The following is a 16,685-nucleotide window of genomic DNA, read 5'->3' as shown; positions in this document are numbered from 1 at the left end:
CAATTGTTTTTGCGTGTGGTGTGGGGTCAGTCAGTTGCATGGGCAATGCCATTCATAGGGAAAGGCGAGGACACCTGCTCTCACGCAGTACTGTCCCTGAGCCACCATCGGCAGGCCGGGCACATCCCCGAAGGTGCCCACGTGCCCGGGGCAGGGTTACAGAGACCCACCCTCTCCTCGGCCACCCAGTCCTCCCACCCCGCGCGCAAGCCCGACCCCGCAGAGGTGCAGGACCGGGTGGCGTCAGACCCTAAGGAGGGACCGGCGGGCTTCCGGGCGGGGCTGGGCCCCAGTCGCCCCGAGGAGCTGGGGCACAACCGAGCACTGGCAGGGAAACTCGGAAGGGGCTACTCACAGCTCCCGGAGAAGCGGCAGCCGGGTGTGCATCTGGTGCTCTCCAAGTTGCGTCCGGCGCCTGCCCCGCGGGCGGACCAGACCGGGCCGCGCGGCCTTCCAGCGGGAGGGTCCGGCGCCTGCGGAGGCACCGCGAGGCGAGACCCCCTTCCAGGCCGGCGCTGGGCTCGCTCTCTCTCCCCTGTCCCCCACTCCCCAGGGGTGCAGGGCCCGGCATCGCTCGGCCCCCAGCTCGCAGCTGCCCGGCACCTTTCCGCGAAATCCTTCCTATGGCCCGCCGTCCTCGCGTGCGGTCATTTCAAGTCCGCAGCTGAGAAAGGACCTGGGTCTTTGTCCCCTCGGACTTGGGGTGGCGGAGGGGCTCCTGCGGAACCCAGACCGTGTACCTGGTGCCCGATCGGGTTGTTTACACTGGCACACACAGCCCTTCTCGTTGCCAGGACGACCCCGGCTCCGGGGACGAGTTTTAGCGGTGCACCCAAAATGTCTCCCCCCGTCCCCCAGGTTTGGGTTGTGGCGCCGCAGCGGGGTCTGTGAGCCGGGGCGTCGCAGATCTCCCGGATCTGATATCGGGGGCCACCCCCCCCCCCCGCGGTGGCGATGGTTCCAGGCCGTGGCCTCGGGTTGGCGGAAGCGTAGGCTCCCATCGAGGCTGGTCCCCCGCCCCCCGCCCCTCCCCCAGCGCTGAGAAGCTGCAGGCTGTCTGCGTAGCCGCCGCCGTGACTCACCTTCTTCTTCCCTGCCGGGACCTGGACGGCCTGGGTCTGTAGCCGTGGGCCCTCCACCCAGGCTCCGCAAGCCCATCCTACATCTCCCCGGGCAGGTGTGTTTGCAGGAACAGTCTGGGCACCATCGTCGTTTCTGACCCCAGGATCCTTGCGTGTAAATAGCAATTTTTTTTCTTTAACAGTATGAAACGTTTTTACTACACATGATCTGTGGTCCAAATCAGTAATTACAATAGTCAGATCTTTGTATCGTATATATTAAATGTACACAACTATAAAATCACCTCTTCCATGAAAATTTTGTCGGTTCACTTTACGTGTTATCAAACGCAAGGCTCACGTGAGACTGTTTAACACTTAACAGTCTGTTCACGTGCCAAGGGACAAGGCTAAACAGTAAATTAAAGTGTTAAAATATCTTATGCCAGGACAGTTTTCTTTTTGAATTTGATAAGCCAAGGACCATGAAGGACTATTTAGAACCTGAATAGAATCCAGTGGCTATGAAATTAAAAAGCGGGTTTGAGGGAAAACAGATAAGCATCCCCCCCCCCCAGTTTTTTGTTTAGTTTCAGATAGCAAGTCAATGGGAAACTTTTAACCATAACATTCATTTCACTTTTTAGAGCTTGAATAACCACCTCTTCAGCCCGCCTTGCTAAGGTTACTGCATAATCCCTGCATTCCTGTCAAGAAGGATTAGCCATCTTCTCAGGTGGGAGGATTCCAGACTCACTGGGCTACTGTCTAGATCTGCAGTCTCAATAGCAATTTTTTTTTAATTTTTTTTTCAACGTTTATCTATTTTTGGGACAGAGAGAGACACAGCATGAACGGGGGAGGGGCAGAGAGAGAGAGAGACACAGAATCGGAAGCAGGCTCCAGGCTCTGAGCCATCAGCCCAGAGCCCGACGCGGGGCTCGAACTCACGGACCGCGAGATCGTGACCTGGCTGAAGTCGGTCGCCCAACCGACTGCGCCACCCAGGCGCCCCTCAATAGCAATTTGTGAATCTACTTCCAGGTATGTTCCTTGATGGAGATCAATGTATTCTTTTTATTATCCTTTTTTGCGTATTTTAATAGTGTCAGATGCCAGAGGATAACTGGGTATTTTTAATTTAATTTCTTTAAAAAAAGTATTACTCTTAAAGGTTAGTTGATGTACAATCTTGTATTCGTCTCTGGTGCACAAGGTAGTGATTCGATAATCAAACTGGCTGTTTATAATTGTAATATCTGGCTTCATGGGTCCTCATCACTATCCTGAGGGATTGAACTACCATGAGACCTTAGATGGAATGGTGCCTTGACACAGGTCACGTTTTCAGCGCTCATTCAAAGTCTTACTTGGCAGTATCTGCATTCATTTCAGTGTAAAAAACTTAAGGCCAAAAGTAGCATATGGTTTTAAGCTCTACCTGATCTTGAAATCTGGATATTAGACCTTATTTATCCACAGGGGGAAAAAATACCATCAAGCCTCCCACAATTCAAATTTTGAAACCAATTTCAGGAAGAACAAAAAATACAAAGGGATTCATGACCTACTTTTAGATTTTGACCCTTTATACCTTCAGGCTTTCTTTTTCAATGTTCATTCTATTATTGCCCGTTTCATCAGTATGTGCCCAGACAACAATCTAGATTTTCAGGAGAGTGGGATTGAATTGGGGGAGCATAGTACATACAAGAGGCCTATGAGCTTCAAACTGATGCCTTGTCCCACATCTTCGGCCACTTGTGCCCTTTATCACAGTCTTTCCATAAGGATTATTTTTCCCTTACATCTTTTTTAAAAGTCGTGGTAAAATTCAAATAACAAAAGTACCCACTTTAAAGTGTACGATTCAGTGGCATTTAGTGCATCCGCAATGTTCCCTTTTTTTTCAATGTTTATTTATTTTTGAGAGAGAGAGAGAGAGAGAGAGAGAGCACATGAGCAGGGGAGAGGTAGAGACAGAGAGAGGAGGACAGAGATGTAAAGCGGGCTCTGCATTGACAGTGGGGTTCGAACTCGAACCGTGAAATCATGACCTGAGCCCGGTCGGACACTCAACCGACTGAGCCACTCAAGCGCCCCAATTCACAATATTCTGCCACCATGACCACCATCTAGTTTCCAAGCTTATTCATCACCCCAAAATGAAACCCCTTATTCATTTGGCCATCATTCCCCCAATTCCTCCCTCCTCCAGCCCCTGGCAACTTCTAGTCTGCTTCCTGTCTCTATGAATTTGCCTCTTCTGGATATTTAATATTTATGGAATCATAAAATATATGACCTTCTGTGTCTGACTTCTTTCACTTAGCGTAATGTTTTTGAGGTTCATCCAGTTTGTAGCAAGTATTAGTACTTCATTCCTGTTTTGAGTTGAATAATAGTCCATTATGTGAATACGCCACATTTTGTTTATCCATTCCTCAGTGGATGGAAATTTGGGTTATTTCCGCCTTTTGGCTGTTGTAAATAGTGCTTCTATCTACATTCATGTACGATTATTTGTTTGAGTACCCATTTTCGATTCTTTAACGTATATACATAGAATTGGAATTGCTGGGTCACAAGGCAATTTTATGTTTGAATTTTCGAGGAACTGTCACATGTAACAACTGTACCATTTTACGTTCCCACTTGCCATGTGCGGGGGTTCCTGTTTCTTCACATCCTCACCAACACTTATTATATCCCATTTTTTAAATTATAGACATCCTAGTGGATGTGAGATGGTATCTCGTTGTGGCTTTGATTTACATTTCCCTAACGACTAATGATATTGAGCATCTTGTCATGCTTGTTGGCCATTTGTACATATTCTTGGGAAAAAAAAAAACATCTAATCATTTAATTTGGTGGTTTATTTTTTCACTGCTGAGTTGTAAGGATTCTTTATATATCCTGGAAACTACTCATTTTTAAGGGTTTTTTTCTTAAGTTTATTGATTTGAGAGAGAGAAGGGGAGGGACAGAGACAGAGAGGGAGAGAGAGAATCCCAAGCAGGCTCCGTACTGTCAGTGCAGAGACGAGGGGCCGGATCTCACAAACCATGAGATCGTGACCTGAGCTGAAATCAAGAGTTGGACACTTAACGGACTGAGCCACCCAGGCGCCCCTGGAAACTATACTCTTATCAGATATATGACTTATAAATATTTTATCTCATTGTGTTGGTTGTCTTTTCACTATCTTAATAGTGTCATTTGATGCACGAAGTTCTTAATTTTGATGAAATCCGATTTATGTAATTTTTCTTTTGTTGCTATTATGCTTTGGTGTGATACTGAAGAATCCATTGCTGGGGCACCTGAGTGGCTCAGCCAGCTAAACATCTGACTTCAGCTCAGGTCATGATCTTATGGTTCGTGGGTTTGAGCCATGCTTTGGGCTCTGTGCTGACAGCTCAGAACCTGGAGCCTACTTTGGGTTCTGTGTCTCCCACTTTTTCTGCCCTCCCATGCTCATGCTCTCTCTCTCTCAAAAATAAAGAAACATTAAAAAAAAAAGAATCCATTGCCAAATCCAAGATCATGAGTTTTTCCCTGTTTTCTCCTGAAGAAAAGGAGTTTTATAGTTTTATGACTCCTTCTTCCTCTCTCTCTCCCTCTCTCTCTCCCTCCCCCCCGTATATATCCCACTATATATATATATATATATATATATATATATATATATACACACACACACACACACACACACACACATATATATATATATATACTCTGTCTCTCTATATATAGTGGGATATATATATATATAGAGAGAGAGAGAGAGAGAGAGTTTTATATAACTATACATATGAGAGTTTTTAAATTTTAACTCATATTTAGGTATTTTGTCCATTTTCAGTTAGTTTTGGTATATGATATGAGGTATATTTCCAACTTAATTCTTTTGCATATAGCTATCTAGTTGTCCATCATTTCCTGAACAATTATTTCCCAGTTGAATTATCTTGGCACCTTTATCCACAATCGATTGACCATTGGTGTATGGGTTTATTTATGGTTTCTGGTTCCTCGAGTCTATTCCATTGATCTGTATGACTGTCCTTATGCCAGTACAATGCTGTTTTGATTAGTGTAGTTTTGTAGTAAGTTTTGAAATTTAGACGTCAGGGTCCTACAACTTTTATTTTCTTTTTAAAGATTATTTTGGCTTATTATATTCCCTTATAATTCCATATGATTTTAGGATTCTTGTTCCTTGTATTTCTTGTTAAAAACCAGAAGCTCTGAATATTAGAATGTGACAACTTTGGAAGACACATTTTCTCCCCTCTTCTAGGTTTGTTGTTCCTAATTGTTTGGGCTGCTGTGGTTGGCTTATTTAGTGACTTCCTAAGCTATTTTTTGCAATATCTGTGTTAGTTTTTTTTTTTTTAATTTTTTTTTTTAACATTTATTTATTTTTGAGACAGAGAGAGACAGAGCATGAACAGGGGAGGGGCAGAGAGAGAGGGAGACACAGAATCGGAAGCAGGCTCCAGGCTCTGAGCCATCAGCACAGAGCCCGATGCGGGGCTCGAACTCACGGACCGCGAGATCGTGACCTGGCTGAAGTCGGACGCCTAACCAACTGTGCCACCCAGGCGCCCCTGTGTTAGTTTTTTGTTTTTAATTTCAGTATTAAAAAATAAAAATAAATACAAAGAAAATAAGTAAAATTTCGCTATATTTGACATGCAATATTATATTAGTTTCAGTTGTACAACTTAGTGATTTGACAATTATATACAACATGAAATGCTCACCACAATAAGTGTAGATATCATCTGCCATCATACAAAATTATTATAATATGATGGACTATATTCCCTACGCAGTACTTTTCATCTCCATGACTCATTTATTTTATTTATTTATTTTTAAGTAAACTCGACCCCAGATGTGGGGCTCAAACCCATGACCTCAAGCTCAAAAGTCACATTCTTTTTTTTTTTTTTTTTAATTTTTTTTTTTCAACGTTTATTTATTTTTGGGACGGAGAGAGACAGAGCATGAACGGGGGAGGGGCAGAGAGAGAGGGAGACACAGAATCGGAAACAGGCTCCAGGCTCTGAGCCATCAGCCCAGAGCCCGACGCGGGGCTCGAACTCACGGACCGCGAGATCGTGACCTGGCTGAAGTCGGACGCTTAACCGACTGCGCCACCCAGGCGCCCCAAAAGTCACATTCTTTACCAACTGAGCCAGCAAGGTGCCCCGACTCATTTATTTTATAACTGGAAATTTGTACTTCTTAATCCCCATTCACCTATTTTGCACATGTCCCCCCCCCCCACCCCCAGCCTTCTGGCAACCACCAGTTCGTTCTCTGTGTTTATGACTCTGTTTCTGATTTGTTGTTTTTTGGATTCCATATATAAGTAAAATCACATGGTATTTGTCTTTCCTCTGTCTGATGTATTTCACTTAACGTAATATGTTCTGGGTCCATCTATGTTGTTGCAAATGGCAAGATTTCATTCTTTTTTATGGTTTGAATAATATTCCATGCTGTGTGTGTGTGTGTGTGTGTGTGTGTGTGTGTATGGCATCTTCTTTACCCATTCATCTATTGATGGACACTTACATTGCTTCTGTATCTTGGATATTGTAAATAATGCTGCAGCAAACATAGGAATACATATATCTTTTCAAATTAGTATTTTGTTTTCATTGGGTAAATACCCAGTAGTGGACTTACTAAATCATATGGTATTTCTATTTTTAATTTTTTGAGGAACCTCTGTACTGTTTTCCATAACACCTGCATTCTTTGTCACTTAGAGCCACTCAAATCTACATTCCATTAGCTTAGTGGCCAGCAAGTGTTTTGAAATACTTACCATCAATTCCTGGATTCAAAATGAATAAAGATCAACAAAACAAAAAGGCAACCTAGTGAATAGGAGAGCATCCAACTTTGGCTCAGGTTATGATCTCAGTTTGTGAGTTCAAGCCCCACATCAGACTCTCTGCTGTCTGTAGAGAGCCTGCTTCGTATCCTCTGTCTCCCTCTCTGCCCCTCCCCCGCTCACTTTCTTTGTCTCTCTCTCTCTCTCTCAAAATTAAATATTGAAAAAAAGAATAGGAGAAAAATACTTGCAAATGATATCTTTGATAAGGGATTAATATCCAAAATTTATAAGTAACTCCTACTACTCAATACCGAAAAAAAAAAAAACCCAAAAACGACACAATCAAAATATTAAATGAGCAGGGGACCTAATTAGACATTTTTCCAGAGAAGACGTACAGATGGCCAGCAGACACATGAAACATCACTAATCATCAGGGAAATTCAAATCTAAATCACCTCACACCAGTCAGAATGGCTAATATCAAAAAGACAAGAGATAAGAAGTGTTAGTGAGGATGTGGAGAAAAGGGAACCCTTGAGCATTGTTGGTGGGAATGTAAATTGGGACAGTCACTATGGGAAACAGTGTGCAGTTTCCTCTAAAAATTAAAAATAGAGGGGCTCCTGGGTGGCTCAGTTGGTTGAGTGCCCAACTTCAGCTCAGGTCATGATCTTATGGTTCATGAGTTCAAGCCCCGCATCGGACTCTGTGCTGACAGCTCAGAGCCTGGAGCCTGCTTCGGATTCTGTGTCTGCCTCTCTCTCTACCCCTCCCCAGCTCACACTCTGTCTCTCTCTCTCTCAAAATAAATAAATAAATGAATGAATGAATGAATGAATGGAGTGAATGAATGAATAAAATTTTAAAAATTAAAAATAGAATACCCTACAAGCCAGTAATTCCACTCCTGGATATTTAGCTGAAGAAAACAAAAACACTAATTTGAAAAGATATATGCACTCCTATATTTATTGTAGCATTTGGGGGTATAGCTCAGGGGTAGAGCATTTGACTACATTACTTTTAATAGCCAAGATATGGAAATAACCTAAGTGCCCATCAATAGATGAATAGATAAAGAAGATGTGATACACACACGCGCGCGCGCGCGCACACACACACACACACACACACACACACACACACTGGAATATTCCTCAGCCATATAAAGAATAAAATCTTGCTGGGTCACCTGAGTGGCTCAGTTGGTTAAAAGCGTCCATCTTATGCTCAGGTCATGATCTCATGGTTCGTGGGTTTGAGCCCCATGTCAGGCTCTGCACTGACAGGTATGGAGCCTGCCTGGAATTCTCTCTGTCTCTCTCTCTCTCTCTCTTTCTCTCTCTCTCTCTCCCCCTCTCTCTCTCTGCCCCTTACCCACTCATGCTCTCTCTCTCTTTCAAAATAAATAAATAAAATGAACTTAAAAAAATAGGGGGCCATTCTCTGCACTTTTCTCCTTAAGATCAGGAGATCAGGTTTGGCCCAGCCGTGAATAAAATCTTGCCTCGCTTCTAAAAAAAAAAAAAATAGGGGTGCCTGGTGGCTCAGTTGGTTAAGTGTCTGACTTCAGCTCAGGTCATGATCTTGCAGTTTATGAGTTCAAGCCCCACGACGGACGCTGTGCTGACAGCTCAGAGCCTGGAGCCTGCTTTGGATTCTGTGTCTCCCTCTCTCTCTGCCCCTCCCCTGCTCATGCTCTGTCTCTCTCTGTCTCTCAAAAGTAAATAAATGTTAAAAAAAAATCTAAAAGATAAAGAATAAAATCTTGCCATTTGTGACAACATGGATGGACCTAGGGGATATTATGCTAAATTAAGTAAGTCAGACACCCAAAGACAAATAACTGTGTGATTTCACTTATAGGTGGAATCTTAAACAAAACAGACAACACACACAAAAAAAACGCAGAAACAGAACAAACTGGTGGTTGCCAGAGGGGAGGAAGATGGGGAGATAGACAAAATGGGAGAAGGGGATTAAAAGGTACAGGTTTCTGGGGGGCCTGGGTGGCTCAGTCAGTTAAGTGTCTAACTTCAGCTCAGGTCATGATCTCAGTTTGTGAGTTTGAGTTCTGCATCAGGCTCTGCGCTGACAGTGTAAAGCCTGCTTTGATCCTCTGTCTCCCTCTCTCTCTGCCTGTCTCTCTCTCTCCAAAATAAGTATTTAAAAAATAAATAAATAAAAGGTACGTGTTTCCAGTGATTAAACAAGTAATTCAGGGTGATGAGAAGTACATCACAGGGGATACAGGCAATAATCATGTGATAATTTTATGCGGTGACAGCTGTTAACTACACTCACAGTCATGAGCATTTCGTAACGTATATAAAGTTGAATCACTGTGTTGTACTCCTGAAGCTAATATAATATCATATGCCAACTCTACTTCAAAAAAGCAAGACGAAAAAAGAAAAAGGAGACGTAATACTCTCCCAGTGTTTGGGGATCGCGTCTGTGCTATGCTTTTCTTCAATGCTTAGCCAGACTATTCACAAGTCTGCCTTCTCTCTTACTTCCTGCTTGCACAGAGCCTGAGAGCCATCCGGAAGTGAAAGCTTGTGGTCCTCTCAGCTGTTTCTGAGCATGCGGCTAGCACATGACCTTCTTGATTCCTCTGTATACCTGAGATCTTTTCAAAGCCTTTGTTCTTCCATCTTATTTTCTCAAGCTTGTGTTTCCCACTCTTTTCAGTTGTCTGTTGCTTGTCCTGACTGTTGTCTCTTGCCCCAGGATGCTGTGGCCAGTGCTTGTGCCTTTAAACGCTTTGAGCAAGCAGCCTCGGCCCAGGGTTCGCTCCTAGTCAGACAAAACAAAGGCAAAACCCCATGCCAGTCCTTGAGGGAGCCGGCAGAGTGGAGAAGACCCGGAACCACAATCCTTTGAGAATAAGGTCCATACTGCTCCCTCTAGTACCAGGAGTGCGGGCCTCCCATCCTCAAGGCCACTGCAAGTCTGGGGTGTGAGGGATGGTAGGCAGACAGCTTGAAACACCAAAGTGTTCTCTTACCACTGTCGGGGAGGAAAAATTTGCCTCTAGACTTCCAAATTCTTCTGGGCAGTCTTAAGAATTAAATTGACATGAGACAGATTAACAAGAGAAAATCAAGTTTAATTCATACGTATGGAGGCCTCAAAGATGCAGGACCTAAGAAATGATCAAGGCAAGGGCACCTGGGCGGCTCAGTCGGTTGAGCATTGGACTTCGGCTCAGGTCATGATCTCACGGTTCGTGGGTTCAAGCCCCGCGTCGGGCTCTGTGCTGACAGCTCGGAGCTTGGAGCCTGCTTCAGATTCTGTGTCTCCCCCTCTCTCTGCCCCTCCCTCGCACTCTCTCTCTCTCTCAAAAATAAACAAACTTAAAAGAAATGATCAAGGCAGGTAGCATTTATACTGTTCACACAAAGAAATGATACATTTGTGAGGGATCAACAGGACAAAGAAAACTTCTGTTTGGGAACTTCAGTTAGTAAGGAATTCCAAACAAAATTTGGGCTGGGGTAGTAAATTAGTCAAAGTTACAAGGTTTGTTTACATAGACTTCTTGGGCCCTGACTTCCCTGTCTCTGATGTTAAAGATGTTTCTCTACCTTTCACATGGGAGATTTATTCCCCACTTTCTGGAGACAAAGGGGGATCAGAGTGTTGTTCCTGCACTGGCTGTTTATTCACTGTGGCATATCTTGGGGTGGCCCTCCTTGAGCCCCCACACCACAAAGCAGTGGATTCTTTTTACACCAAACCTTATGAGGTTGTTGTGAGTTTTTAGCTGAATTCCAACATTCACCGGAAATGGATTCTGACAGCTTTTGCCAGCTCAGTAGTTGCTCTGGGGGGTGGGATGGAGCCCTGGAGTTCCCTTCTCCACATTAGTCATATTCAAATTTCTTTAACACTAGGGGGGCCGGGGCGGCTCTGGTGATTTCAGCTAAGGTCCTGATCTCACAGTTCTCGAGTTTGAGCCCCACGTCGGGGCTCTGCGCGCTGAGAGTGCGGGGCCTGCTTGGGATTCCCTCCCTCTCTCTCTGCCCCTCCCCCCCAAATAAATAAACTTAAAAAAAATTCTTTAATACTAAAAAAAAATTCCTCTGGACTTTGCATTCTCCTTCTGGCAACTTCCCAACATCTCTCCTTCACGTCAGAAAAACTTTCTTCAAGGAGTAGTTTTCATACCCTCCCTCAGTTGTGATAACCAAAAATATCTCCAGACATTCACTAATGCGACCCAGGTGAAAAGTCATTTCAGATTCATACCCACTGTAGTAACTCCAATTCTGAACATATTTGGATTTAACCTGTTTTCACATATACTTTTTAATTGTTTGGGGGGTTTCGTTTGGTTGGTTCTTGTTTTTCATTTGTGCTGTACAGCTCTATGAAATTTTATCACATGTGTAAATGCATGTAACCATCACCAAAATTAGGATATAGGTCTCTTCTATCCATACAAAGAAACTCCTTGTGGGGTGCCTAGGTGGCTCAGTGGGTTAACCGTCTTGATTTTGGCTCAGGTCATGACCTCACAGTTTGTTGGTTCGAGCCCCACATCTGGGGAATTCTCTCTCTCCCTCTCTCTGCCTCTTCCCCTCTTGCACTCTCTCTTCCTCTCAAAATAAATAAACTTAAAAAAAAACAAAACAAAGAAACTCTTGGGGCGCCCAAGTGGCTCGGTCGTTTAAGCGTCTGACTTTGGCTCAGGTCCTGATCTCGCGGTCCGTGAGTTCGAGCCCCGCGTCAGGCTCTGGGCTGATGGCTCTGGGCTGATGGCTCGGAGCCTGGAGCCCGCTTTGGATTCTGTGTCTCCCTCTCTCTCTGCCCCTCCCCCGTTCATGCTCTGTCTCTCTCGGTCTCAAAAATAAATAAACGTTAAAAAGAAACTCTTTGTTGTTATACAAACCATTTTTCTAACCAAATGGCATAAAGGTGAAGAACATTGTAAAATTCTACCTTTGTGTAACAAAGGGAAGACACAAGAACGTGTTTTTGTATTTTATAATGTTTATTTTATTTATTTTTGAGAGAGCGTGCAGCGTATGCACACAGGGTCGGGGCAGAGAGGGAAACAGAGGACCCAAAGTGGGCTCTGCGCCGACAGCAGAGAGCCTGATGTGGGGCTTGAACTCATGAACCATGAGATCATGATCTGAGCTGAAGTTGGACACTTAATCAACTGAGCCATGCAGGCGCCTTGTGTTTTTATATTTATGCTTGCATAAATAATACACTGGGTAGTAATTGGGTACATGTGGGGCAGGGGATTTCCGTGATTCTTTTCACTGAATATATTATATTTTGGATTTTTGAGCTATACCATTATGTTAAAGATAGTAAATGAAACCAAATGAATGGCATGGTTTCCAAGTAGCATTTCAACAGGCTTTAAGAGCAGATGACATATCAGGGTGTCTGGCTGGCTCACTCGGTGGAGCATGTGAGTCTTGGTCTCCGAGTCATGGGTTTAAGCCCCACACCGGGTGTAGAGCTGAGTTAAACTAACAAATAAACAAACAAATAAATTACTGATATATGCTACAATTTGGATGAACCTTAGAAAACTTATAAAAAAGAGCATATCACGTATTGACTGGACCACATCAGTCAGAGCTGCTATAAGAAAAGTTGAGAGAAATAGACAGGCATCAATAGATTCAGAAGTAGACTTAGTAATATCATCTCCATGGCACCTAATTTGTCTTCCTTTACAGAGACAGTCCCCTTAACAGTCAACTAAATTAGGCCTGTGAAGCACTTAATCAACACTAGAGATTGCAGTACATGAAGTTTATACACCTTTCCCTTAACAGTTAAAGGTCATTGCCTTATCATCGGGATGGCACAATATAAAGTATTCCTCTAGACTGGAAGGCTACCTGCTTCCTTCTGTAAACTCTGCCCTATATGATGAAGTGAATGCAGTCACACAGGGCAGATATTTTTAAGGTCATCATGAGATCAAAAGTTAGATTGCATAGGGGCACCTGGGAGGCTCGGTCGGTTAAATGTCTGACTCTTGATTTTGGTTCAGGTCATGATCTCATGGTTCGTGGGTTCGAGCCCCGTGTGGGGCTCTACACTGACAGTGTGGAGGCTGCTTAGGATTCTCTCCCTCTCCCTCTCCCTCTCTCTCTGCCCCTCCCATGCATGCTCTCTCTCTCAAAATAAATAAATAAACTTAAAGTCAGATGGCACAAAAGATCATGATACACGATTTTGTTTTCTCACTTGCAGATACTGATGTCAGCTGTGACACTGATGTGTACATAAGGAGCAGTCATACTCTTACAGATGTTATTTGGTTTCATTTAAGGGTGGACATGCGACACTTTATTTGAGTTGACCACTACAATCTCCTTGTAATAGACATTTCAAAAACTGTTTCTGGTTGTGCCTGTGGTTATTTTGTGGTCGTTGTTGTTCCTGTTCTATACCAACATCAATATCAATGTTTACACAAGTATTATGCGTTAGATACCATATAGAATGCATGAAAGCTGGAGGTTAAATCTCAGTTTTAAGAGAATCCTAACCGAAAATTTTTTAAGTTTATTTATTTATTTTGAGAGAGAGAGAGAGAGTGCAGGCGCTCAAATGGGGAAGGGGCAGAGAGAGCGGGAAAGAATCCTGAGCAGGCTCCACACTGTCAGCAGAGAGCCCGATGCGGGGCTCGAACCCACGAACCGTGAGATCATGACCTGAGCAGAAACCAAGAGTCAGATGCTCAACGGACTGAGCCACCCGGGCGCCCCCTAACTGAAAATTTAAACATTCTGGGTTGCACACAGAAAAGGGACTAGAAAGAAACAATACTTTTTGCTTTTCCTATATTGCTCAATGATCTACCTTTTATGAAGTATTAGGCACTGGGCACAGTGATAGGTGCTTGAGATACATTATGTCTATAATTTTACAAACTTCAGTTGTGTCCTAGTTTTTTTTAAGTGATAAAGATGCATTAGTTATATTTTTTTGGTCGTGTAATACTATTAAAATAAGTAAAATTTTCTTTTTCATCTTAATTTTTTAAAAGTAGATAGATACCATACAGATACCATGCCCAGTGTGAGGCTTGAACTCAAAACCCTGAGGTCAAGAACCCCATGCTCTACTGACTAAGGCAGCCAGGCACCCCTCATTTTAATTTAATTTTTTAATGTTTATTTATTTTTGAGAGAGAGAGAGAGAGAGAGTGAGAGTGGGGAAGGAACAGAGAGAGAGGAAGCCACAGAATCTGAAGCAGGCTCCAGGCTCTGAGCTGTCAGCACAGAGCCCAATGAGGGGCTCGAACTCACAAACCGCGAGATCATGACCCGAGCTGAAGTCGGACGTTTAACTGACTGAGCCACCCAGGTGCCCCACCCCTCATTTTAATTTTTAAAAAATTTAGTAATACATAACACACCTGCACATATATCATATACTGTGTTAGGAAGGAAAATTTTTTCTCTATCCTGGAAGGTCCTTCTGACTGGCCTAAATATTTAATTGACATCACACAGATTAACATGAGAATATCAAATTTAATTATGTAAATACAGGGAAGCCATATAAACAGGAACAATTCCATAGACAGGCAAAATGAGGTATGTAAGTCATGCTGGACTAAGTAGAAAGTGGGTAGGGATCTGGAGTTTTCAAGGGAAGGAAGGCAAGTCACAGGAAGAAAGGGAAGAGTAAATGTTTGTTAAACAAAAGGTTTTCTGGGATATCAAGAAACAATGAAACATACCATGCTAGATTTCTCCTTGTCTACCATACCTAGTTCATATCATATATAGTTATGTATGGTGATAGCTCCCTTCCTGGAACAGGTCCTCTATCTAAATTCTTTTAGGCAGTTAGCAGGAAGGCAAAAAAGAAAAACTTCTTAAAGTCTTCTGTTTCTTAAAAATAACTCCCTAGGGGTGTGTGGGTGGCTCAGTCAATTGAGCGTCTGACTTCGGCTCAGGCCATGATCTCACAGTTAGTGGGTTCGAACCCCACATTGGGCTCTATGCTGACAGCTCAGAGCCTGGGGCCTGCTTTGGATTCTGTGTCTCCCTCTCTATCTACCCTTCTCCTGCTCTCTCTCTATCTCTCTCAAAAATAAACATCAATAAAATAAAATAAAATAAAATAAAAATAACCACCTAATATTCAAATCAGCAAAGAGGAAATCAAACTTTTACTCTTCACAGACGACATGATACTCATGGAAAACTCAAAAGACTCCACCAAAAAACTGGTAGAACTGATCCATTAATTCAGCATAGTTGCAGGATATAAAAATGTACAGAAATCTGTTGTATTTCTACATACCAGTAATGAAGCAGCAGAAAGAGAAATCAAGGAATCGATCCCATTTACAATTACACCAAAATCCACAAAATACCTAGGAATAGACCTAACCAAAGAGGTGAAAAATCTATACACTGAAAACTATAGAAGGCTTATGAAAAAAAATTGAAAAAGACACAAAAACACAGAAAAACATCCCATGCTCATGGATTGAAAGAACAAATATTGTTAAAATGTCAATACTACTCAAAGCAACCTACATATTCAATGCAATCCCTATGAAAATAACACCAGCATTCTTCACAGAGCTAGAACAAACAATTGTAAAGTTTGTATGGAACCAGAAAAGACCCCAAATAGCCAAAGCAATCCTGAAAAAGAAAACCAAAGCTGGAGACATCACAATTCTAGACTTCAAGCTGTATTATAAAGCTGTAATCATGAAGACAGCATGGTACTGGCAGAAAAACAGACACACAGATCAGTGGAACAGAATAGAAAACCCAGAAATGAACCCACAAACATATGGCCAACTAATCTTTGACAAAGCAGGGAAGTATACCCAATGGAACAAAAACAGTCTCTTCAGCAAATGGCGCCAGGAAAACTGGACAGCGACATGCAGAAGAATGAACCTGGACCACTTTCTTACACCAGACACAAAAATAAACTCAAAATGGATGAAAGACCTAAACATAAGACAAGAAGCCATCAAAATCCTAGAGGAGAAAACAGACAACAACCTCTTTGACCTCGGCGACAGCAACTTCTTACTCTACATGTCTCTGCAGGCAAAGGAAACAAAAACAAAAATGAATTATTGGGACTTCATCAATTAAAAAGCTTCTGCACAGCAAAGGAAACAATCAGCAAAACTACAGAAAACTGTCAACCAACAGAATGGGAGAAGATATTTGCAAATGACATATCAGATAAAGGGTTAGTATCCAAAATCTATAAAGAACTTATCAAACTCAACACCCAAAAAACAAATAATCCAGCGAAGAAATGGGCAAAAGACATAAATAGACATTTCTCCAAAGAAGACATCCAGATGGCCAACAAAACATGAAAAATGCTCCACGTCACTCATCATCAGGGAAATACAAATCAAAACCACAATGAGATATCACTTCACAACTGTCAGAATGGGTAAAATTAACAACTCACGGGGCGCCTGGGTGGCTCAGTCGGTTGAGCGTCCGACTTCGGCTCAGGTCATGATCTCGCGGTTCGTGAGTTTGAGCCCCGCGATGGGCTCTGTGCTGACAGCTCGGAGCCTGGAGCCTGCTTCAGATTCTGTCTCCCTCTCTCTCTGCCCCTCCCCCACTCACACTCTGTCTCTCTCTCCTTCAAAAATAAATAAACATTAAAAAAATTTTTTTAAAATAAAATTAACTCAGGCAATAACAGATGTTGGCAAGGATGCGAAGAAAGAGGAACCTTTTGCACTGCAAACTGATGCAGCCACTCTGGAAAACAGCATG

At 43.0% G+C, this 16,685-nt stretch overlaps 1 protein-coding gene and 1 long non-coding RNA gene across 3 annotated transcripts in view; both read left to right on the top strand.

The window, feature by feature from the left end:
- Nucleotides 1-2: 2 nt before the first annotated feature.
- LOC123595202 lies at nucleotides 3-1,852 on the top strand. Of its 2 annotated transcripts, none has more exons than XM_045472585.1 (2): nucleotides 3-1,177; nucleotides 1,709-1,852. In XM_045472585.1, the coding sequence occupies exon 1, from the start codon at nucleotides 46-48 to the stop codon at nucleotides 889-891; it is 846 nt and encodes a 281-aa protein (XP_045328541.1). In that variant the 5' UTR covers nucleotides 3-45; the 3' UTR covers nucleotides 892-1,177; nucleotides 1,709-1,852. The 2 variants fall into 2 exon arrangements, with proteins under 2 accessions (XP_045328541.1, XP_045328540.1); XM_045472584.1 differs by having other exon boundaries at nucleotides 3-1,236.
- Nucleotides 1,853-2,085: 233 nt separating this feature from the next.
- Nucleotides 2,086-16,685, top strand: part of LOC123595205 — a 22,023-nt gene continuing 7,423 nt past the window's right edge. Inside the window, exon 1 of the long non-coding RNA XR_006711083.1 lies at nucleotides 2,086-2,105. This is a non-coding gene — a long non-coding RNA (uncharacterized LOC123595205). The remainder of the gene's footprint in view (nucleotides 2,106-16,685) is intronic.

Source organism: Leopardus geoffroyi, chromosome X (genome assembly GCF_018350155.1).
Source record: "Leopardus geoffroyi isolate Oge1 chromosome X, O.geoffroyi_Oge1_pat1.0, whole genome shotgun sequence".
Classification (NCBI taxonomy): domain Eukaryota; kingdom Metazoa; phylum Chordata; class Mammalia; order Carnivora; family Felidae; genus Leopardus; species Leopardus geoffroyi.
The sequence above is the reverse complement of the archived record's forward strand: the minus strand, read 5'-3'. Positions and strand labels throughout refer to the sequence as shown.